Below are 23,705 nucleotides of genomic sequence, written 5' to 3'. Positions count from 1 at the left end.
ATTGTGAAAGGTTTACACAAATACATAGGTTCAAGCTCTCATTTTGTGAGTTCTAATGAATAGTTTAGTACAAAATGGCATTAGAGATTATTGTGGGAGAATGATCCCTATTTATAGAAGAGAGTTTCTAGTTTTGTTCTGACATTGACATGTGTTGTGTTGTGATTGGCTTCTGATGTTGACACGTGTCGCGCTGTGATTAGCTTCTGATGTCAACACGTGTCGCATTATGATTGGCCTCCTGGTTAAAGGGAAACTCTTCTGGGTCCTTGACGGTATAACGTTGACCGGTGCTTAGTCGTTTTTAGAGAGCAACGCCGCCAGCTGAGCAACCGTCTCGCCGCGAGCATCACTCCTAACCCATCACTTATGTATTGAGGAGCGATCCCTTATTCTATAAAAGGGACTCCCTCACCACCATTAGAGAGCATCACTGCCTACTGAGCAACCGCCTCGCCGCGAGTATCAACTCTAGCCTATCATTTATGTATTGAGGAATGAGCCCTTATTCTATAAAAGGGACTCCCTCACCATCATTAGAGAGCATCAACTCTAGCCCATCATTCATGTATTGAGGAGCGAGCCCTTATTCTATAAAAGGGACTCCTTCACCTTCAAACGCCGCAAGCCGAGCCAACCAAGGCAATATAAGCCACGAGCCGAGCAGCATCGCAGCGTGTGCTACTTCTAGTTGAGCATCATTTCAGATTGAGCACCGCCTCATATCGAGCATCAGTTCAAGACAACATCTAGTTACTTCGGCCCACACATGGACTGAATTTCAAGTCTCCAGCCAAAAGACTCTCTTGACTGAAGACTTGGGGGACTACTGTTTATACCATATTTAGGGCATCGTATTTAGACCTCGTATAAATATTCAGAGGACGTAAATGTAATTATGTGATAAAGGAAGGGGCAAATATGTAATAAGTGAGGAGTCCTTATTCTATAAAATGACCCATCACCTTCACAATTAGAAGAGACCAATTCCTATGCCTGAGATCCCCTCTCTCACCCTCTCAACGCTCTCACTCTCAGAGCTCTCTCTCCCTCAAATAAATACAATCAGTGTGGACGTAGCCCAAACCTTGGGGTGAACCACGATACATCTTATGTTATTTACATTTCATGCAGATTCACGGTCGGATTTACGTTGTTCCACGACCTCCGGTTTTGTGCATCAACATATTTTACATGTGTCATGTATTTCACATGTGTTTTGTGTGTGCTTCATCTCTATAATGCGTTTTGTATGTGTTTCGTGTGTGTCATGTGTTTCACATGTGTTATGTGTGTGCTTCATCTCTATCATGTGTTTTGTATGTGCTTCACATGTGTTATGTGTGTCTTGTGTGTTTTATGTATTTTGTGTTTATACATCTCTATCATGATTTTCATATTCTTTCATAGTGTTTCATAAATCGATTTAGTGATTTTTTCATATTTATCGGAATTTAAATATTTAAATATTAAAATATTCATAAAATTAATGTACGATAGTCCACATAATTTTAAAAAAAAATTAATTTAAGAAAAAAATTAGTCTAAGTTTATTCTTTAATAATTTGGGGCTAAAATTTTAGGTCAGAATAGTTGGAGCAGAAAAGCTGTTTCTAGGCTAAAAACTAAATTTTTCGGGTTAAAAATTTTGGCTTTTAACCCAAGGATTGGAGATAATCTTATGCTTATAGAGCCTTTTGCTTTTGGTTAATTGGCCCCCTCCTCCCCTGCATTGTTCCTACAGATCAATCCAGAATTTTCTAGCAAAAGAAAACGAAAAACAAAAAAAACATGTGTGGTGGTGGTGGTGGTGGTTGGAGTTCGGTGAGGAGACGAAGAAGAAGGGGTAGTGGATGGTAAGGTGTGGTGGCGGTCACCAGAGTTGCGTGAGGGTTTTGGGTGGCTGCTTTAGGTTCTCAGTCTTTTATCACGTACCAAATAATTAGAAGAGAATCAAGAGATAGACCCACAACCTTTTTCGCCAAGATGAGTACAAATTTACCATTTAAAGAAATGGACGAAGTTGCATTTTAATTGGCAACTAAGAGGAAACAATGCAACTTGCATTAGTTTTCAAATAGTATGGGTACCAAGTTTCGATGGTCAATATTCGAAAGCAACGTGCATGGACTAGATTCATGGTCATATTTTGATTGAATAATATAATATCATGCAAAAATAAATTTATGCATAATATTTTATTATTAAACTGAAACGTCGTGAAAAAAATAAACACGTCTATCTTAGTAACTCCCGCTTAATGGGTTGTAAGGTAGAACATATTTCAGATTTAATGAATCACGAGGCCTAATTTGTCAAGTCCACGTTATGCATGAACCACAAGTCCTTGCATTTTCTAACTATTGAATCTTGATTCCTCATATAGAAAATAGGGTAAATTACACAAATCACCTTAATTATGAGCCGAATTATAATTTCATATTTCATCTTTTAAACATTGCAATATTATATCTCAACTTATAAATTCGTTGCAACGTCAGATATCCGTTAAATTTTCTGTCAATTTAACTGTTAAATAATGAAATGACAAAAACGGAGCCCACTCATTCCTCAACTGAAATAAAAAAATAATTAATTATTAATTTTTATTTAACAATATTATTTAAAAAAAAACTCTCTTCCTCACTCTCTCTGCTCTCACTTGTTTTACTCTCTCACGCTTTCTGCTCTCACTTGCAGAGAAACAATGGCAGCCATGGCCGAGTCTCCCGACTCATCCTCGATAACCTTGACCTCCGCAGCCTTGGATTCGTCTTTCCAGATCTTCGCCTTGCCGCAGTCACCACCCCCAATGTTCCCATCCCAAAATCATCACCTCATTCTTTCCCTCCTACTCTCTCTACTCGAATTCCAAACCCCTCATCCACACCAAAACCTCCCGCCCCCACCGCCACAACCTTCACCAAGTCATCTGCCCACGGACTTGGAGAGAGAAAGGGGCATCGCCATCAAGCTCCAAATTGCCGAATATGGTTGATTCAAAGAGTCGGATTTGGGCTGATTTAAAAAAGTCTAGTCTGAGCTTCGTAAAAAAGGGGTCTGGGCATACCATTAAGCACCCGATTCGTTGAACACGACCCTACAAACAGGGTTGATTCAAAGAAATCGGGTCTGGCCTTCGTAAAAAAAGGGGTTCGAGCGGTGCAGGTAGGTGGACGATATGGAAATGCTAACGAGTGTAGAATCTACACTGTAGATGCAGGCGATATTGCAGGTTTGTGGTTAGTTAGTTGCAAGCGGGATACAGGTGCGGCGTGGATGGTTGGCAGGTGGAGATGCGGGTTATGGTTGATTGTTGCTGTTTTTGCGGGAATTGAAGTAGCCCAGGAAGAAGGAAAGAAAGACGAAAAAAGGAGACGAGTGAGAGTAGAGAGAGTGGGTCAGTGAGGAAGAGAGTTTATTTTATTTTATTTTTTTTAATTGTTAAATGAAAAATTAATTAATTAAATTTTATTTCAGTTATGAACAGAGTGGGCCCTGCTCCTAACACGTTATCATTTAACAGCCAAATTGATAGAAAATTTAACGAAGAACGTCTGACATTGCAACAAATTTATGAGTTGAAATATGACATTGCAATGTTTAATGTTTAAAACATGAGGTATGAGATAAAGGATTGGGGTTTTTGACATTGCCAAATGGAATATGTCTAACTTGCATTAACTCATGCAATCAAGAAACGAATAAAATAGGGCTAATTAAGAATGATAATTGCTTCTACTTAATAAGGACTGGGGTTTTTAATATCAATCCAATATGTATGTATATATACATGTTCTTGTTCTCTCCCCAGTACTAGCTAGTTCCCATTGCATGAGCTGCTCGACACTGATCGATCTTATTTACCTACAAGAGAAGTTTTTTAGTGTGTCAGGAATACAGTTTAGTAAGACGATTTTTCATAATTTTTTTTTAAAGTTTCCAACCAGTTGTATCATTATATTTAGTATACCGAGCCGAATTTTCTGCATCTCTCTACTTACTGAGCATGTGCTGGACTCACAAATCGATGTGTAGTGTACGCAAGTGATATATATAAAAAATAGATAAAGGTGGTTGAGGGTTTCAACCTAACAGTCGTCGTATTACAAGCGATTGCGATTTGAACCTACTCAAAATTTATGCATATATGTACATATCGTTTATCAACATGATCTCTAGCTAGCTGGCTACGGTAGCTACGGTATGCAATACGTGCGTGCGTTTGGTTGTTGATGATAAACTTGTCGTTGAGAATATCAAATCCACTCGAGAAAGAAAAAGACCTTGTACTTATAAATAGTTGAGTTACTTCTTTTATTGTGTATGCTAGGCTACTTTTTTTATTGTGTATGCGCTCACCTCTAGCTATATAAACATTGCTTACATTGTCCAAATTATTAGAGAGAGAGTTGCTTACATTGTCCAAAATATTAGAGAGAGAGAGAAAGAGAGAGAGAGAGAGAGAGAGAGAGAGAGAGAGAGAGAGAGAGAGAGAGAGAGAGAGAGATTTAGAGAGAGAATGGAAGATAATAAAGGTTACAGAGCTCACGTGTTGGTAGTTCCTTATCCTGCTCAAGGTCATATAAACCCATTTCTCCAGTTCTCCAAGCGCGTTGCCTCCAAGGGCATCAAAGTGACTCTAGCCAACACCATCTTCATCGCCAACTCTTTGCAGCCCAAATCATCCGGCTCCGTCCACTTCGACACCATCTCCGATGGCTACGATGAAGGCGGATTTGCCCGAGCTGAGAGCATCGACGAATATCTATCCCGGATGGAAGCCGTGGGATCCAAAACCCTAGCCGAGCTCATTACAAAGCATCAAAACTCACCCCACCCTATAAATTGCATTGTTTACGATCCCTTTTTACCTTGGGCTTTGGAAGTAGCCAAACAATTTGGTGTACTTGCCGGTGCCTTTTTTACTCAAACATGCACGGTCAATTACATTTACTATCTCCAGCATCGTGGGAAACTGACGGTTTCTTCTATCCCGGGCTTGCATGTGCTCGAGCCCCAAGACTTGCCGTCCTTCATTTCTGTCCCGGGCTCCTATCCCGCTTACTTTGAGATGGTGTTGAACCAGTTTTTAAACACCCACAAAGCTGATTTCATTTTTGCCAATACCTTCTATAAGTTAGAGCAAGAGGTACGTACGTCTATGTTTAATTAACTAATTATATTAGTAAATATATAATTGAGTTTCTTGGTTTTGGTAAATCCAAATGGAGTGGAATATTCTTAACTAGCTAGATTATCGTTGTATTAAATATTAATTGAGTAATGTTATTTAGATGGAAACACTTGCTCATGCATATGAGTTCTATGCAGTTGTGGTTTTGTGCATGTGCAAAAGGTGCCCTTGCACACAAGGCCTTCAATTTTAAAGGCCTAAAAAGATATCTTCTACGCGTGTACCAACTTGATTTGTGGTAAAAAAAAAAAATTCATCTTTGAGATTTTTTTTTAGGTTCTGCATGCAAATAAAAGAAATATGGGTTCCATATGTAGGTAATTAATTACATGATTCAAACAATATTTTTTTTTTTCATACGAGTTATGTCTATTATTTTTTTTAATATGGTAAATTAATTTATATGCGTTACTATTATTATTATGATACAAGAAAGGTAAAATTAATATCCATATGGATTTAATCGCTCATCATAATTAGGATGAGTAATAACATATATTGACAAAATTAGAATTTTATGGCATAAGTTGTAAATGTGTTGTAATAACTAATTATATATTTTTTCCATGTGGCAGGCTATTTGAAATTGGAGTTTTATTTGAATTTTTAAAATTAAGTGGGTTTTTATTTGAAAAATAAGAATTTAAAGAGTTCATATCTAAAGAATCCATTGATTAACGAATATGCAATAATTACGCAAGTACAGGTGGTGGACTCCATGTCAAAAGATTGTTCAAATTTGTTGACAATAGGGCCGACAGTCCCATCTACTTACTTGGACAACAGCATCAAAGACGACAAGGATTACGGGCTTCATCTTTTCAAGTCCGACTCGACCTGCACCGACTGGCTCAACACCAAGCCAGCAGGCTCGGTTGTATACGTGGCGTTTGGTAGCATGGCCAATCTTAGTGACAAGCAGATGGAGGAGCTTGCATTTGGGCTGAAGGAAAGCGGCGTCCACTTCTTGTGGGTGGTTAGGGCTTCGGAGGAGGCAAAGCTTCCCCCCAAGTTTGTCCAAGAGACAAGTAACGGCGGTAAAGGGTTAGTGGTAAAATGGAGCCCTCAGTTGGAGGTGCTGTCGCATGCGGGGGTGGGGTGTTTTTTCACACACGGCGGGTGGAATTCGACGATCGAGGCATTAAGCTTGGGAGTGCCAATGATTGCAATGCCGCAGTGGACCGACCAGCCCACTAATTCCAAGTTAGTTGAGGCTGTTTGGAAGGTTGGTGTTAGAGTGAAGGTTGATGAGAACGCTAATGGGATTGTAGGAAGAGATGAGATTAAGCGCTGCATTAGGAAAGTGATGGGAGATGACAAGGATGGAAATGAAATGAAAAAGAATGCCAAGAAATGGAGGGAGTTGGCGATCGAGGCTGTGAGTGACGGTGGCACTTCGGATAACAACATCCAACAATTCGTGTCCAAATTGACATCCACAGCTTAATTATTATTTAGTATTGAATCATCGTTGTTGCATTCCATTGTTTATTTGTATTCTTCTCATATGCATAAAAGTGAGAATTTTTATGTTTTATTTGTTCGACGAGTTTAGCGTAGATTTATTGTGTAGTTTAATTTAATCCAAAATTTGTTGTAGAAAAAATAAAAGATGTTGTTGCAAGCATTTCAGTCATTATATATGAATAAGTTTTCTGAAGAATAAGGGTTGTGGTGAAGAAAAATACGACGCCGCCTCTGTTCAACTCTTTTGTTATGTGAGAATTACATATAACTAATTACTTATTTATTCCAACTGAATGCCTTATTAACATTCACGTGTACACAAAATAAAAAATGTGACTAATCTCAGTAAACTTGTTTTTTTTTTTTTCATTTAACATTAGGGTACGTGACAAAATTAAATCTCTATTAGTGTGCTATCCAAGTACAATTTTGCTTTTAATTTGCATGTGTTTAGTATTTAAAATATCAATATAGCTAGATGGAAATATCAATATGTAAATTTATGAAAATATTGATAGATACTTCGTATCGGTTGCCTTCGACAAAAGTTATGAAAATTTGCAATGGAGATATATCAATTCATCTAGATTTAGTCGGAATTAAAGAAAATTTTCTGTAAAAATTCATCAAAAGTTTGATATCTGCAATGAATTCAGGTAAAATGTATGTACATTGATTATTCTGTATTCTGATGATATAGGATGAAGTTTGCATTTCACCTCCTCCACTTTTCCGTATCAATCTTTGATTTTTAAGAGATTTCAACAAGAATATGGAGAATTTGTTAAAGTATTATAAATAGTGCATGTGATTGGCCCAGCTGGGGTTTCAACTAATCATCAGCGGCAGCGGCATGAGAGGAGATTGGTTGGTTGGGTTGAGCTGATGGAAAGGGGTAAGTGCCGGGTGAAGTGAGAATTAGGCATGCATGCATGCTTGGCCACCATGGGAATATGACTTGACTTCGACCATATATGTTTTCCTTGCAGAGATATCTCCCTACAGTTAATGCAATCCGCAGAAAAGTAAGTTGTTTTGAATGGACTTGTAAGCACTACTCACTTGATTACCTCGTCACCTCCAACCATCGCAATCGCGTTATCATTCTCTCTGCAAAGATTTCAACGACTTTAAGCCTTGTAGGGTACGTTATATATATATATATAGAGTATTATTAGGGGCACTAAATATGTAAACAAAACTAGTAAACTAACGTTTATCAACGTTTAAGTAGTAGTTCAATAGCCACTCGATATTACGATCTGATGATATTCATCTTCACTTGTAAATGAGAGGTTTTAGGTTCGAATCTAGTTGACGGTGAATTTGATACCAAATTAGGTTGCACATTGTGTGACTTAGCCGAACTTCATCTCTCCTTAGTATAAAATATATCGTTGTACTAAAAAAAAAACAGTAGTAGTCTAATCATCAACTTTCATATAGTTTAATTTTAAAATTTTTATCTATAAATTTAGTCTTTCTAACATTACTTATATATAATATATATGCACACACATACCAAGTGAGTGGACGTGGTTGGTTAAATCCACTCCACACCTCTACGGATGCGGATTCTCTCCCCTCTTTTTTACCCTCTCCTCCCTCCCCTTCTCTCACAGTTTTTTTTGTTTTTTTCTTCTTTTTCTATTTATTTATTTATTATTTTTTTTTTTTTTTTGTGTTCTTTGCAAAGATGAAAATTTGAGTGTTCAAACAAGAGGATAGAAAATCCTTGTCCACACTGCACAATCCACAATTTTTTTTTCAATTTTATTCGATACCCTCACGTTAACTCGTGTGCAATTACCTTCATTTCATTCTTACCGGTAGTGTGTACATACAAAAAATAAAAACACGGCCGACGGTGTGCGAATAATATGAAGTACGTAGGTATATGATGTAGTGATGATGTAGGGTTTGGCTGTTGCCAAATTGAATACATCAAGTCAAAGCCTCATATCTTGTGTCAGTGATTGGTAAGACAACGGAATTAGGAATTCTTTCTAGGTAAGTCTACTTTAACGATTTCGCAACGAATTTAGCACAAGTTGATTTTTAAATTTTAATGGACAAAGTAAGATCAAAGTTAAATTACAGGAGACATGGTTAAAAATAAGTCTTTGACTAATTTGGATTTTATTGGTTCGGATACGTAAAGCGAAAAAGAGTAAGCCGCATGATCCAGAGATTAAGTTTTCTCCCTTACCCCTTCGGTTGTAATTCCCTTCATCATCAATATATATGTTAAGTCAAAAACATCTCTCTCTCTCTCTCTCTCTCTCTCTCTCTCTCTCTCATGTCTTTCGCTTAACCAACAGAAGATTCAAAAGCACTTCTCTTCTGTACGTATGTAAAACCAAACCTATAGGATTGGATTGGATAGGATATGATAGGGCAGGACAGGACAAGACATAAGCTAACCAAATCCACTGTTGGCCAATAACTACAGCCATTAAGAATCTGATTCAGGCATAATCAACCTCTCATGACAAAAGTAGAGTAGGGATATGCAATTATGCATGCTACCATCTTACTCTATACTCTCTTCTCCTCCTCCTCCTCCTCCTCCTCTGCTGAGTTTGCATCTTCCGACCGACTGCCCAATCTCACAATGTCTTCCACAAGAATTTTCCCATCTGCCACAACACACCAAAAACAATCATCAAAATCAGGAATCAAATCAATGCATACGGAGACCAATGTTAATTAATCGGATGCATTAACACAAGCAGTGGATATTCAGGAGAACAGATGAGCCTAGCACAAGAACCAACACAAATTCACCCACCTTTATCTTTGGAAAGGTTGCCTATCAGTTCTTGGACACCCTCCTTGCCTAAAGTATTCTTCAAGTAGTTCGCAGCGGCTGCAACCTCCTCGGGAGTTACTTTCCCATCAAAATCCCTGCACACACCATTGAAAATATTAACTGCAAGAAGAAAATAAATGCCAATACCATCCTCGAAGCTGTAAAGTGTTTATCACTCAAAACGAGTTTAAAATTAACTGCATCAGCTCTTAAACTTATGGTAGCTAGTAAATTCAAAGGTTACCCCGTCAACACTTAAAATTTAAACTCACCAGCCACCATATGTTTAGACTCATCCTATTTCTGACTATCCAGCCCATTATCATATGCACATCGCAACCAGTAGGGAGTATCATTTCAAAAAGAATGGGAAGATATTCTTATTTAAGAAGGGAGGGAAGATGTGAAAATACATGCTAAATAATAACACAACATAGGAAGCAAGATTTAAAATCAACAAATCACCTGTCAAGTAACCGCCAGCGATCACCTATTTGAGCATCTACATCATCAATTTCCTTTTCAAGTTTGTGAAGCATTGAATCGACCTGAAATACACAAAATAAATGATGATCCATCAAGTAAACAATGTTAAGCATGTTATAAGTAGATAACTTGGAATTGAATATCTAACCTTGTCTACGAGGGCTGATGAAACCCCCCCATCATCACCTTCAGCCTCGGCATTACTGTCATTTTCATCTCGAGCTGCTTTATATGCTTTTAAGGCATCCTTTTCACCATCTGTACCCTCTTTATCCACCACACTATTGTAAAGTTCAATCTGGAAAGATCAAAGAAATCAACTTAAGCAAAGTATCCTTCTGAATTGAACATTATATGATAGTGCATGCATATAATCTATAGACAGAAAGCTCATAATTAAATGCCATTAAAAGTCATCAATCTGCACATTCTTCAAACAAAAAGGGACAAAAGCAACAAGCAGAAACATAGAAATGACTCAGAACTGGAGGCAATACTTATGATGTACCGTCCTGATTAACTGCGAGCAGTTATCCCTCCAAATGTGTCTGCCGCATATACTGAGCAAGGGAACACAAGCATGCATACCCAAAGATAAATGCTTTCATCTTAAAAGATACCCAATACAAAATAAGAGCAATTAAATGTTTTAAATTACCTCCTTATTGACAAGCCTCAGGAACTCTTCACGCTCTCTACTCACAGACTATTATTCAACAAACAAAAAATAAGAAACTTGTTAAGCTTACAGTGTGGATGATAGTGCTTGAAATTTTGGTAGAGAAAAATGAAAAGAGAACACTCAACAATATAAATATTGAGAGTTATTCAGTCCAGTCCTTACAGATGCAGAAGCCAAAACAGCCAATGCACGACTTATTTCACAGAGCTTCTCTTGCTTTTCTAGTGTCCTAGCCCTGGCTTGGTCTTGTGCTTCTTTGGCTGTTGGAATAATCATCTCTTTCAATGCCTTATCCTCTTCTTTGGCCTGAGATTCCTTCATTCTGGCTAGCTCTTCCTCCTCTTTCTCTTCCTCCTCCTGTCACATAATAGTTCAGAAAGCCACTCAGTACAAAAAAGGCTCAACAAATTAGAGACAGAAGTGAACTGTTACATCTTAAATTTCTTTCTTCAACTAAAGTTTTCTAGGCCAGATGATAGTCATAACATTTTATTTCAGGAGTTTTTCTTCTGCTTATAATTTGTGTTTTTACTTTTTGGTTGCTCGTCCCTTTCTTGGTTCCACACAACTCCAAACCAAATGCATCAAAACTGGCTTATAAAAATATGCGTGCACGCACGCACACATATGTTTAGTTCTGGTTACTAAAACACCAGTAGCTATTTATAAGACCGTCAAAATAAAAACCAAACTATTTCAACCTTGATCATTTCTTCCTGCATCTCAAGGAACTCCAATTTCCTTCTCCTTTCAGATACAGAGTCTTCAGAGGGCAATGATGTAACACCAACAGTATCCACCACTTCATCTGGCAGAGAAGACAGTGTAGCTCGAACAGCATCAGCTGGCATCAACCTTCCAGACACAATGAAGGCCCTGCATTACGCACATCAAACAACATTGAAGTTAAACTGGCTCCACTATCAAGATATGCATGAACTGTAGGGATTCTGAATGTAAAAGCAATAATCAAGAATTAAACAAAACCAAAGAGTTTGGTGTGCATTTTGTGGAGCCTAAGGATACCTGGAAAGGATCAAAAGTGAAGATGGCATTGAGTGATTGAGAGACAAATCCAACCAATCACGAAGCTACATGAAGACGTTAATGAATAAATGAGCACCGAGATCAGCTTTGATATATCATAAATCACCAAGCTACATTAACTACTTATGAAACTGAAAAATATAATTCAGACTCTGAGATTCTGAAAAAGGTAATTGAAGTTTCAATAGTATACCTGCTGGCGCATATCTTCCACAGAACGCAAACCAAGCATTCCGCGCTCCCTGCATTCCTCGCGCAGCTCATCTTCTGTAAGGGATTCCACACCTTCTTCTTGAATTAACTTATCATCAGCCTTAATCCTGACCAAAAAAAAAATGTTAATAAACATTAAAACAATACTCAACTTAACTCATGTTTTGGTTTATATGTAGCTAATTAAAATACCAATTAGGGATAGCAGCATTTTCGAGAAGTTCTTTATCTTTGTAGTAAGAAATTCTTTGATCAAATTCTCTAAGAAGATAGTATATGCTCTTCTTGAAAAGAAGAATTTGTATTTCTAATGATTTACTAAAGATTTCATTGATGAAATACGAAAAAACATATACAAAACAGATGACCAAGCTTGAACCAAGACCTAATCGAGCAGAGCCTAGCATGAGGAGCCTAATAAATAGCTCTAATTTAATATTCACTTCACCGTTCTTGTTTCTAAAGGAGGCTACAACAAAACAAATGTACATCTAATATGCTAAGATATGCATCTCACCGCTGGAGTCTTTTCCGGAGCATATATCGCAAATATGCATCTGTTCCATAAGGGCTGATGTTCATATATTTGCACATACTGACTAACCGAGGTCTGCATGCAACAAAAAACAGTCACTAACTTCACTCACAAATGCATCCCCATCACATTCAAACACAAAAACCTTGAGAAATCATGTTAAAAGATAACCTGCTGATGTTATCTAGGGTAAGTTCATCATTAAACAACTTGGCGAACCCCAAGATCTCCTCGTTAGAAACACGTGCACCAGTTCTAACCTACACTTAGAAATAGACAGGTTTGCATAAAAGAAATATTGGAGAAAGAAACATGGAAAGTGGACCATAGGAAACGAAAGCCTCACCTTGTTTAAAAATTCATCTAGATCTTCTGCAGTTTGCTTAGTTTCTCCACTCCTTGAGTTTTGAACTTCCTTTGCCATTTCTTTGGCCGTGTCTTGAAGGAACTTAGCGTATTCTATTCTTGCCTTTAGCCTCCTTTTCAATGCTTCCTACACATTCATAAAAAAGTTGAAATCCAACATTCTACAACACAAGGGGAGAAAACAAAGCCCCTAAGCATATGTGAATACTTAAGATTGTTTTAAAAACATACTATATGTGAGTACCAAACAAACTATGTGTACATGTATTGAAAACACAAGTTCGTGGGAGAATGGACATGCAGAGACATGATGTGGATCATGCAGGCACGTATTTAAGCAAACTCTTGAACTAAAGAAGATATCTCAAGTGGGAGAAACGATATATATATGTATCTCTAAAATGCGAGTCCTAGGAACAATGACGCAGATGCAGAATCCAAGCTAAATCCACTAGGAAATATACAATCTCTACCTCTTCCTTCAATTTGTCTTGAAAAGTTGATGGCAGCATGTTGGGAAACAATTTGAGGAATACTGGCAGCAAAAATTCCATGAAAGGAACAATGATGAAAACCGACAAGGGAACTAGCCTAAAGATATCAGCCGTTGTGCGGGTGAGCTGTTGTCTCTCCCTTCTAGAGAGAGTCTTGCCGCCAGCAAGCTTTAGCAGCAACCTCGAACAAATCCTTATATCGGCACCCAGTAGCTTAATACCCAACCAATAATGCTGCAACGTGGATATAAATTCCTTCTTCCAGTGAACAAGTTTCTTGGCCCAGTCTTCCCTGCATAACCAAACAAGCACGAAAACCAGCATGTGGGAAGATGAAATCGTCTTTGAATAAAAGATGAAATCGTTTTTGATTAAAAGGTGAAATTTTGTTGATTAAAAGTGCTAAGAAATGGGAGGACGTGGGCGTAGCCACACATTCTAGAGCGGATGTTCTTCAGATATGCAGCCCACTCGAACCCCATCCCGCAGTTTAGATTAGTTTAAAATAGAATATCGCTTGTATAAAAAATAAAGACAAAGCTGATGAATGGAAAATGAAATAAATATAACCTATCTATTCTAAGCTAACCTGCTCATGGAAGCTACAGCTTTCAAAGCAGGGCCAATTCCCAGGATGGTGGCCCAAACTTTCTGCAACATGGGTTTGACAGCCTTGTACTTCTGAGATTCTTGCAACTTCTTCGCCTTGGCGGCTTTTGCAGTGCTCAATCCCTGAACGGCTTGATCGCAGTCCTCCGGAGATGCCTCCTTTCTTTTCTTGGCAGCCAAACGCTCGTTCTCCTCGTCATCACTGGGACTGCCCCGCTCAGTCGCCTTAACGGGCGTCGCCGCCGCTGCAGCTGTAGACGCATTTCGAATCGCCTGCGACATCCGCCGATGATGTATCCCCATCGGCGAGATATAGACATACCCCAATCGCCGGAACTCGTCCTTTGCGATGGAAACTTTATCATCATCGTCGTTGTTGCTGCTGCTCTTAAGCGTGAGGATACTGCTGAAACCCTTGGACTCCAATTTCTGAGCGCCATGGGAATGCCCGAGCCACTGGAATCCAGGGCTGGCGCGAGACGACGCCGTTACATAGTCGGTGAGGATTCTGTTCCTCCTGAAGATCGCTCTGGAAGCCATTTCTCAATTTCTGCAGTTTCGGATCTCACACATAATCAATTGCAGCACACAACTGAAACAATGTCGTCTCGAGGTTTCTAGAAACCACTCGATTGAAATGAAATTGAAACTATTTACCAAGAAATGCGAATCAAGGAAGCCAAATGAAAACCTCAAACCCTGAAATCCTCCCCTTTGAATTTTAGGGTTTAAGGTTTATATATTTATCAATAATAAACAATTTTTTAGAGCGACGAAATTGACCTTTCCAACCCGAATTATTATTCTTTAGGAATATCCCGGAAAATAAAAAAACAAAAGAAAAGTACGACTTGTTATCCAAGAATATGACGCCGTCGAAAAACACGATGCATATTTAATTATTATTTTTAATAATATTTCATTTCAAGAAGGGTAGTTAAAAATAAGTCTAAATTTAGTGGATTAATTGTATGGTTTTTGTGTTAGAACAATATTTTTTGCGATTGATCAAGAGGATACCAAGGAAAACTAGTGAAGCATGTGAAGGTATATGCTCAAAGATTGTTAATATATGCTGAATTCTCATTCAAATTGATAGATCTTTGGCAATAAACAAGACAAGAGGTAGTTAAAAGGAATATATATATATATCATGGAGAATTCTTTGATTGCAATACATCCGTGATAAGAAACTACAAAAAAACGGATTTGTCAAATTTGCGACGAAATTCTGCCTAGGTTCTTGTGATGCAGAGATTGATGCGGAGACAGAGGTTGATGCGGAAACAAGCTGCGAAAAACACCTGCAAACTCAAAATGTGTAGAAGCTCATTTCTTCTTCCCGCCCTTGGCAGCTTCGCCAGCCTTAGTCGGCACAAAACAATGAAAATGTTGAGAAAATCACAAAATTGTTAAGGCACTGAAAACATAACAAGCTTCAGAAAAGTAAAATCCACCAACAATTTCAGGTTCAAGAGAACAAAAAAAAGCACCTTCTTTACTCCGCGGATCTTCTTGGCTCCGTTCTTCCTTTCCTTGAGTTGTTTCCTTGACTTCTCCACCTTTGTATCCAGTCCATTCTGCACAAGTAGCCATGGTTGAGCGAGTGAGAGAGAGTGAGAGAGATTGAGACTGTCCGCGTGTGTAGATATAAGGGATTCAAGAGACAAACCCCCAAGGACGTCCATTTCAAGCCAAACCAAAAACACATGCAACAACTAAAAGATACCCTATTCACCAAAATCATAGCATTCAAAACCTACTAAAAGACACCTATTAACTTGGGAAGGATAGCAAACCATACTTCCATAGCATATAAAACCATTACATTCCAGAAGCAGAAGCATCGATAAATCATATTATTCAAATTCTATGAACTCTTCCTGTGGAAGGTGATAGATTAGAGGATTGAAATAAACTAATCAACATAATTTAAAACAGATGCACCTCTGTTAATAACCCTATCTGTTAATAACCCTATGTTCTACAGTTTATGAATAGCCTGAAAGGGCCTTTTTATCAAACCCATACGATAAGAAGGAATCCAATTAATGCACATTTGAATGACGAGAAATAAAGTGATGTCGAACCATAAAGAACTAAAATTTACATGCAATGTTCTAGATAAAAAGAGGGTAAAGTTACCCTGATCAGCCTGTACTTGGGCTCGTACTTCTTTGCATTCTCAACTGATTCATAAATCAAACCGAAACCAGTGGATTTCTCCCCCTCCAAAATGGGTGCGGAACTTGAAAACAAAGATGGCATTTGGATCCCTCACTTCATACAACCTTGCCAGTTTCTCCTTCAACTCTGCCTACATTACCACACGGAACAAAAATTCTTTTCAGCTGACAAAATAAAGCCACAACCAAAGAAAACGTGAGATTAACAGCACTGGCACAAAAGGCATGAATTAACAGCTAAAAACCGTCGATACATTACAACCCAAACCTTGAAACCATTGTCTAAAGTTCAAAACTTATCTTTGAACTTGCAAAATACCATTAAGCCAACAAAACTAAAGTTTTCCATAGTAAAATGTTGGCACTAACGTTAGATAATTAAACGACAGAAAACCAAACCTTGGAAACATTCGGTCTTCCTGGATGCAGGACATTGATAACCTGCACCGAAACAAAGGAAAATTAATGAAAAGGGCTTGAAAACTTTGAGTTTTAACGATAATGACAAAATAAATGGTAAAATGAATAATATTATGATTGACATTTTAGTGTAAAAATATAGTTTTTCGTTAAAGAGAATAAATTCCCCGAAACAAAGGATTTACAAACTCCAAGTTAAAAAGTAGAAGATATACATTTCTGGGTAAGCATTTTTACAGTTTAAGATCCCACATCGGAAGCACAGTTCAATTTACGATATGGGATTGTTGGGTTAAATTCTTTCTTGTTTTTTCCTACGTTTTTGTAGTTGACCAAACAGGAGGATAGTAGTAGGTAGAAGACTCACGAATTGTTTCCTGGAGAGGAGACGGTTGGTCATGAACTTCCTCGTCCGGATCGTCACCGCCTTGCTATCCGCCATTGCTGTCTTTCTCTACCTGTGTTTCAATGTCTGCGCCCCCGTGCCTCTTCTTTCCTTCCGTGCGTGCGTGTGCGCGAGCTTTTCCGGGAAAGAAGACAAGAGTTTTAGATGCTACAACTGAAAATATGTTTGGCCGCTCTCGGAATATTTCTCAACCCAAGCCCACCAACTTCTTTTTTTTTTCTCAAATTAAAAACACCAATTAAAATTTCAAATAATGTTTGTGGCTGTAAATATTTTTATTAGTATAAAAAAAATTATAAATATTTATTGTAATTTTTTCTTTATTTTTGTTAAGAAAATAATTTCCGCACTTTCTTTTTCTAAAAACAAAGGTCAAGTGCTTAAAAAAAAAAAGATGCCTCTGTTCAAAAATCATTTCTCATTCTTTTGTAACATTTAAGTTTTAGCATTGCCATTGTTTTCCAGAGACATTGGCAAATCAATTTTTTATTTTATTTTTATCAACGTGACGAGAAATTTGAATTTGAAACCTCTTTCCCTCTCTGGGAGAGAAGTTTCACTAAAAAAAATAGTTAGTTGGTAGGGATCGGATCATTGATAGAACAAAATACAGTCGGACAAAGCCGAGCAAAGGTGGTGAATTAAATTGAAAACGTGGCACGATACAATGAAGCTGGTCAAGTTGAAGATAGCAACTAGCAAGGCAACACGAAATAGGATAATAGTATTATCAACGGATGCATCATGTATGTATATAATAGGATAGTATTCATGTACATGAAGATAAAATTATCCTCTTAATTGATAATTAATTAATTAGATGGCAATGCAGGTGGTGTAGGGTGCGACTGCGAGTCAACCAGGATGGACCAGAGAACATGCACATCTTCGCATGGACAGGACCTCACATCCTTGTACAGTATATATATCCCTTTTCCTGCAAGTTTGTAAATTAACAAGAACAAAACAAAACAGAACCAAAAAAGTATGAAGATCGTATGGATGTTAACTGAGAGCTAGAGAAAAGATAGAATTAGATGGCGAAAGGAGAAACGAGGAATTGCGTACGCTTTCTGTGGCTCGAGTGCAGACGATCCCAGAGCTTCTTCAACGGGGAGACGAGGGAGCGAAGCCACCCCATTGAAAGGAAGGAATGAATGGGGAAGGAGGTGGAAGGAGTTTTTAGAGTTTAAATGGCGGGTTTGTTTGTCAATCATGCTACAAAGGTATATCACTCTTGTTGACGAGTCTTTGTCACATCCTTTTTCTTCCCCCCTACCAAATTAAGGAGCAAACCCCTTCTCATTTCTCAATCCCAACCATTCTTTTTCTTCCTTTTACACTTGAAAACTCATTTTCCTTCCAACTGACATAATTGTATTCGTATTGCTTGCGCCTCAAGCCTCTCTATCTCGTGCAGTTAATCGCTTTTTTCATGCTCATTTTTGGGTGCTCGTGTTTTCCTCGTGTCAAATACGGCGTTCGAGTTTCTGAATTTAGCGATGAGGTGTAGTAGTCATAGTAGTTAGAGATAATGTAGTAAGGATACAAGCAAGATATTGGATTAGTCGTCCCCTTCAACTTGAAGGAACCTGCCTTCCATATTACATTTACAAAGTGGTTGCCTTTTTGACCCATGAACGTTGTATGAAAATGCTCGATTAATTCGGATAAAACGGTAATTCAGACTGAATAATTCCATAAGCAAAGTATCGATCACGTACGAAGACAATTAATCTAATATGATTGGATGACATTACCAATTTACTCACACATGTGGTTAATTTGTCTACGTTATGGGCTCCATCTTCACCCAAAGGAAAAGCAACTTCAGAAAGGCTTCTTCTTCTCTTCTCCTATACACTTTACAGATCGTACAATAACATCACTTTATAGATCGTTTCTTTTTCGCTGCAAAATGCGGTGATCATCATCAAATCAAAGGGTTTCGGATACATTATTATCTGCGTGCGTGCGTATGTAAAACAAGTCATCTGTAGGAAAAGTTTTTTCTTTTTCACACATGAATCTAGCTAATACATACTAGAAAGGAACTGCTTCAGCTCCTGGAAAACAAAGATTATGGGAAAGTAATTTTACTTTTTACGTAGGCTGACCCGATTGCTTACTCTAATCCAAAGCCCTCCCTCTTGATTATTAATTACACTGCAACGTCAAGGCCCGAGCAGCTAGTCTACCCCCAAGTCCTTTCCTCTATTCGTTTTGCGATGGAACTGAGACTGCCTCCTCTTATTTCCTGCATATCAGTGCAGTTAGAAAATGAAATCTACAGTTTCATCGTGTGTAAGAGAAAATACTATGAACCTTAAGAAGATGCACGGAAGATGGACATACCAAGGAAGCTTAAACGTGTCTTTCCACCATCCCTGCTTTGAGCAATTCGCAACTATCCTGTCCAAGCGTACAATAATCTCAGAGAAAATGGGTCTCATAACAGGTTCTGGATCCCAGCATTCCTCAATCAACCTGCACGCATATTATTGTAGCATCATCATTTAAGCTTTACAATTCCCCTTTCAGATACGATGAGAAAAAGTTATTGCATATTAATCAGTAGACCATTTGGTGACTTGTATTGAAATCAAACTTACTCTTTCAGTACAGGGGGATAACTTTTTGATTTGGTCCTCAACTGCGGTCTTTTTCCTTCCAAACACATCAGCTTCACAGATTCTTCAATAGGCTTGGGATGGAATGGTTGTATTCCCTCAATCATCTATGAGAAAACACATCCACGTAAGGAACAAGTTAACGCTTTATTTCAATGTAATAAACAACAATGTAATGTTTTCCGCAAAAGATAAAAAGAAAAAACCATACAAAAAAATCCCCCAAATCAGCGGTGTTTTAAAATAAGAATCAAAAGTCAAATGTCTGCAAGAGTGCCATATTCACAGCACAGTGTTTATGTATAGCGTGTGTGCTTGAGAATGCAAAGTACTGACAAGAAAGGAAACATATTCTAGAAACTCAGGCAAGTAGAGCTAATTTAGAAGTGCTGAACTGACAATGAATCAAATTTTATAACACAATGAAGATAGTAAAAAGGTACCTCATATAATATAAGACCGAAAGAGTATGCATCCACACTTCTGTCGAAAATTTCATCTTTGTAGATCTCAGGTGCCACATATAAATCTAGAATGAAAGAGGAAAAATTATAATTCAAATCCTGGTGATGTACATGTGGTCCAAGAAAGTTAAGCAACAATCAGAATTCAAAATTTTAATTATGAATATTTCTCTACTCTTAAAATACGAATAATATTATCATAGAGTGCACATCGTGAGAGATGAATTCAAGGCAAGAAAGTTATTCAGTTGTACAAGAACTTACTTGAAAGGTCAGTGTCAGCCCAAGGCTGTGCTAGTTTTGCTTTGTTAGGTGAGATTTTTGACAACCGTATCAAGCCAAATCCAGCTACTTTCAGTTGACCTCCATTATCGAGCAAAATATTTCTGGCACCTTACCCAAATTTCAAATATTAAATAACCATTCATTCCAACCAGAGAACCATCAAAATTCAATAGGCAATAATTACACATATATGTATCAACTTATTTATTCGGTTGTCTTACTTTGGCTTTAAATCACAGTGGATTATTGGGTCTGGTTTACATTCATGAAGATAATTCATGCCCCTGGTAACAAGAATAAGGAAAGAAAAATGTCATAAATGTGAACTGGCTGAACCTAGCTACAGACGTCAGAAGGAAGAACTTGCTTGAGGTACTCATAGATATGAATCATATGATGCAATTTATGTGCTTGTCATATGAACATAAACTTATTGTGTGTGTGTGTGTGTGTGTGTGTATGATGATTTCTATTTAAATGGGAAGATTTAAAAGAATAATTGGCAGAAAAAGAAACACATGCCTTGCAATGTCAAGAGCAAATCTTAGGGCTTTTGATGGAGATAAGCGCCCTTTCTTTTGAAGATAGCTTCCCAAGTCACCCTAAAATATCACCATCAAAGCATGCCAAGTCATGGTTAAGATATTTAAGTGTATAATGAGTGGACAAGCACACATACAATTTATATGCAGAGAGGGAGAGAAGATTACTTTTGAATGATACTCTGACACAATCATCATCGGTATATTTTGGGTGACAGCACCAACAAATTGAACGACATTAGGATGCCGAACCTTCTCTAACAACTCCAGCTCATGTTTGAAGGCATTACTGTTGGATTTAAGGAAATATGAAGAAAGAATGCATCATAAAACAGTCATAGAAGTCTATAACATAAAATTGTGCCATCCCACACTGAACTAATGGATCTGCAATTAACTAAGGAGCAATCAAACAATAACAAGATTATATAAATTGTATTACATTAGAATTAAGTGGTAGTACGATGTCACCTAAACAGGTTTCAGGGAATGAGAGTACATACATGCTTTCAGGGTCCGTGTAGCAATCCTTGTCAAGTATCTTTACAGACACCTTTGTACCATTCCATTTAGCCACTTGATACGATCCCTATTGAGAAAAAGGGAGAAACATATCAGTAATCTATCTAAATAACAAAGCACAAGTTACTTGTGTTGCCCATTTGCAGCATTATGCATGTCCTGAAGGGACTCAGACTTTCAATTTTCCCGAGTACAAAGAAACTGCGTTCAATTCACCGAAGACTTTAGACACGACACATCATAACTACTACTACTAGTAGTAGACTGGAGTGTACATGAACATTGAAAAGTAGAGCAGAAATCTATAAATGGTGGAGAAAAGGGGAAAAGGGACAACCTTTGTGATACCATCGCTCTTTCGAACTTGAAGCTCTAACGGATTGAGCTCATACTCTGGAACTTCTCGAGGATTCGCAACAGTCATTGGTGTCTTCCTGGTTTTCTAGAAAATAAAACAAAGAGAATGCAACAAAGGCATGAATCTCCACCTGTAGACAGGCTAAAATTTTCAATCAGAGAGAAAGAAGGAAGTTGATCGGAGTATAGACCTACCGGAACTTTGGCTCCACGTGCCTTCAGAATGTTGTAAACTTCCGTGTTCCCGTAATACTTGGCATCTGCAGCTGCCTGTCCACATTCAACACATTTGAAATATGCAATCTCCCCCGTTATAATATCACAAACAATACGAAATTGTAAGCATATGTTTTTTTTGTTAATTATATTTACACTCATAATATTCTAACTAAAATTTGATTAATTTAAGCAAACACATTAACACAGAGAGAATTAATCGAAAGGATAATTATATTGATTCATGATCATAAGATAGATAAGAAAGAGCGTAGCAAGGAAGGAGTACCGTGCTGCCCCAGCGATCACGAGCATCGATATTGGCCTTGCGGGAGAGCAACAGCCTAACGACCTCGACGTGGCCCTCGCAGGCAGAGATATGGAGCGCCGTACGGCCGTCCAAATCGATGCTGTTGACGTCGATGCCTTGATTGAGGACGTCCTCGACGCCGTGGACGTCGCCGCGGCAGGCGAGGAAGAGGAGGTTCATGGTGGAGTCGAGATTCTCGGGGACGGAGAGATCGACTTCGTCGTCATCGTCGTGGGAAGGGCTGCGGCGGATGGGGTCGAGGGAGGACTGCCTGCCGAAGCTGAAGCGCAAGTTGTTCCTCTTGGGGTCGAGCGAGGATTGGCGGGTGAACTGGCGGCTGAGAGTCCGCTTCAGCGACCCCGTGGAGAACTGCCGCGATATCCCCCGCTTCAGCTGCGCCGCGATGTTCTCCATTTTAATTAATCTAATTTAATTTAATCACTGTGTCTGTCTCTCCCTGAACTTTTCGATCAACTTTTACTGCAGATATATATATGGTGGTGGCGGTGGTGGTGTTTCAGAATTTGCAAACTGCAACTGCAATCTTTGTGATAATTCAAGTGCAGCAATTGCAATTGCAATTCAATGGAAGAAGTATGCGCATGCAGCAGCAGCTGTTATACAACTACAGATACAAGATCATCTTTGTCATCTTCTTCTTCTTCTTGGTTTTGCTGGGGATGAACTTGTTCCCGCCGGTAATGCTGGTGGCGGTGGTGGATCGGGATCGAGAGCTTGAATGTGGGGCCCTGAGAGAGGGGGTTAAGCTCTCGATTCCGATCGACGAGGTGAGAGGAAGAGAAAATGAGGTCTGGAATGAGAGAGCGAGAGATGAGGAGAGATCCGAGTGGGGCGCCGCGCATTCAACGAGAGAGAGATGGAGGGGGGATGCTTTTATTTTTTGCCTCCTGTTTCCGCACACCGCCGCGGAAAAGCCGCTTTGGATAGTTCTTTTCCTTTCCCTTCCTTTCCTTTAGTTAACGGTTTTTATAACAAATAGTTCTGAAAGTGGCCAAAATTGAATGTCTTTTGATCGTTTATTCCAGAATCTATCAATATAGTCTCTGAAATTTAACGTCGCACATTAATCTGATCCTACCATTTCGCTTTTGTGAAAAATTCAGTTTTATTACTCGCGTGACAAGTAAAACAGAAATTCTTTTATAAAAATTTGTGTGAATGACGAAATTAACATGCAATAGCAAATTGAGTGACCATGTTAAGTGATTTTGAAATTAAAAAACCAAAACAATTTGCGATTAAAACCTTTGAGTAATGGACAGCTCAATTTTCTTGTTGGACGTATAAAACGCGGCAACGCTACAGTTTGCTTCAGGTTCTGTTATTATTTGCGTCATTATTCAAGAGCAATTACCTGTAATTTTGTCAAAGAAAATCGTTACTTTTTATTCATTTTGTTTCCCTTGTAGCTGAATTTCGTTTGATTTGGTAAGAATGA

At 38.3% G+C, this 23,705-nt stretch overlaps 3 protein-coding genes and 1 pseudogene across 5 annotated transcripts; 1 reads left to right on the top strand and 3 right to left on the bottom strand.

The window, feature by feature from the left end:
- Window positions 1-4,348: 4,348 nt before the first annotated feature.
- Window positions 4,349-6,914, top strand: LOC103426549 (UDP-glycosyltransferase 74F2-like). The gene is made up of 2 exons (XM_070804875.1): window positions 4,349-5,152; window positions 5,904-6,914. The coding sequence occupies exons 1-2, from the start codon at window positions 4,523-4,525 to the stop codon at window positions 6,642-6,644; spliced, it is 1,371 nt and encodes a 456-aa protein (XP_070660976.1). The 5' UTR covers window positions 4,349-4,522; the 3' UTR covers window positions 6,645-6,914.
- A 2,165-nt stretch (window positions 6,915-9,079) lies between these two features.
- Window positions 9,080-14,768, bottom strand: LOC103446648 (uncharacterized). Of its 2 annotated transcripts, XR_011571085.1 has the most exons (15): window positions 13,889-14,768; window positions 13,279-13,591; window positions 12,786-12,932; window positions 12,611-12,699; window positions 12,422-12,514; window positions 11,885-12,011; window positions 11,671-11,735; window positions 11,346-11,520; window positions 10,807-11,001; window positions 10,621-10,668; window positions 10,460-10,522; window positions 10,111-10,260; window positions 9,942-10,024; window positions 9,456-9,571; window positions 9,080-9,303 (listed from the first exon to the last, which is right to left on the bottom strand). XR_011571085.1 is itself a non-coding variant. In XM_008385783.4 (14 exons), exons 1-14 carry the CDS (start codon window positions 14,446-14,448, stop codon window positions 9,203-9,205), a joined length of 2,262 nt encoding a protein of 753 aa, XP_008384005.2. In that variant the 5' UTR covers window positions 14,449-14,768; the 3' UTR covers window positions 9,080-9,202. The 2 variants fall into 2 exon arrangements, 1 of the variants encoding a protein (XP_008384005.2); XM_008385783.4 differs by lacking the exon at window positions 10,460-10,522.
- A 266-nt stretch (window positions 14,769-15,034) lies between these two features.
- LOC103446663 (small ribosomal subunit protein eS24z-like) lies at window positions 15,035-17,091 on the bottom strand (annotated as a pseudogene).
- Window positions 17,092-18,460: 1,369 nt separating this feature from the next.
- LOC103446672 (integrin-linked protein kinase 1-like) lies at window positions 18,461-23,270 on the bottom strand. Of its 2 annotated transcripts, XR_003776113.2 has the most exons (13): window positions 22,226-23,210; window positions 21,916-21,990; window positions 21,701-21,805; window positions 21,345-21,430; window positions 21,010-21,130; window positions 20,822-20,901; window positions 20,521-20,583; window positions 20,279-20,400; window positions 19,994-20,079; window positions 19,533-19,657; window positions 19,276-19,407; window positions 19,021-19,177; window positions 18,461-18,831 (listed from the first exon to the last, which is right to left on the bottom strand). XR_003776113.2 is itself a non-coding variant. In XM_008385803.4 (12 exons), exons 1-12 carry the CDS (start codon window positions 22,658-22,660, stop codon window positions 19,171-19,173), a joined length of 1,437 nt encoding a protein of 478 aa, XP_008384025.1. In that variant the 5' UTR covers window positions 22,661-23,270; the 3' UTR covers window positions 18,916-19,170. The 2 variants fall into 2 exon arrangements, 1 of the variants encoding a protein (XP_008384025.1); XM_008385803.4 differs by lacking the exon at window positions 18,461-18,831 and having other exon boundaries at window positions 18,916-19,177; window positions 22,226-23,270.
- Window positions 23,271-23,705: the final 435 nt, after the last annotated feature.

The sequence above is a fragment of the Malus domestica genome, chromosome 02 (assembly GCF_042453785.1).
Source record: "Malus domestica chromosome 02, GDT2T_hap1".
NCBI classification, from domain to species: Eukaryota; Viridiplantae; Streptophyta; class Magnoliopsida; order Rosales; family Rosaceae; genus Malus; species Malus domestica.
This window is presented reverse-complemented; position numbering and strand designations above follow the sequence as displayed.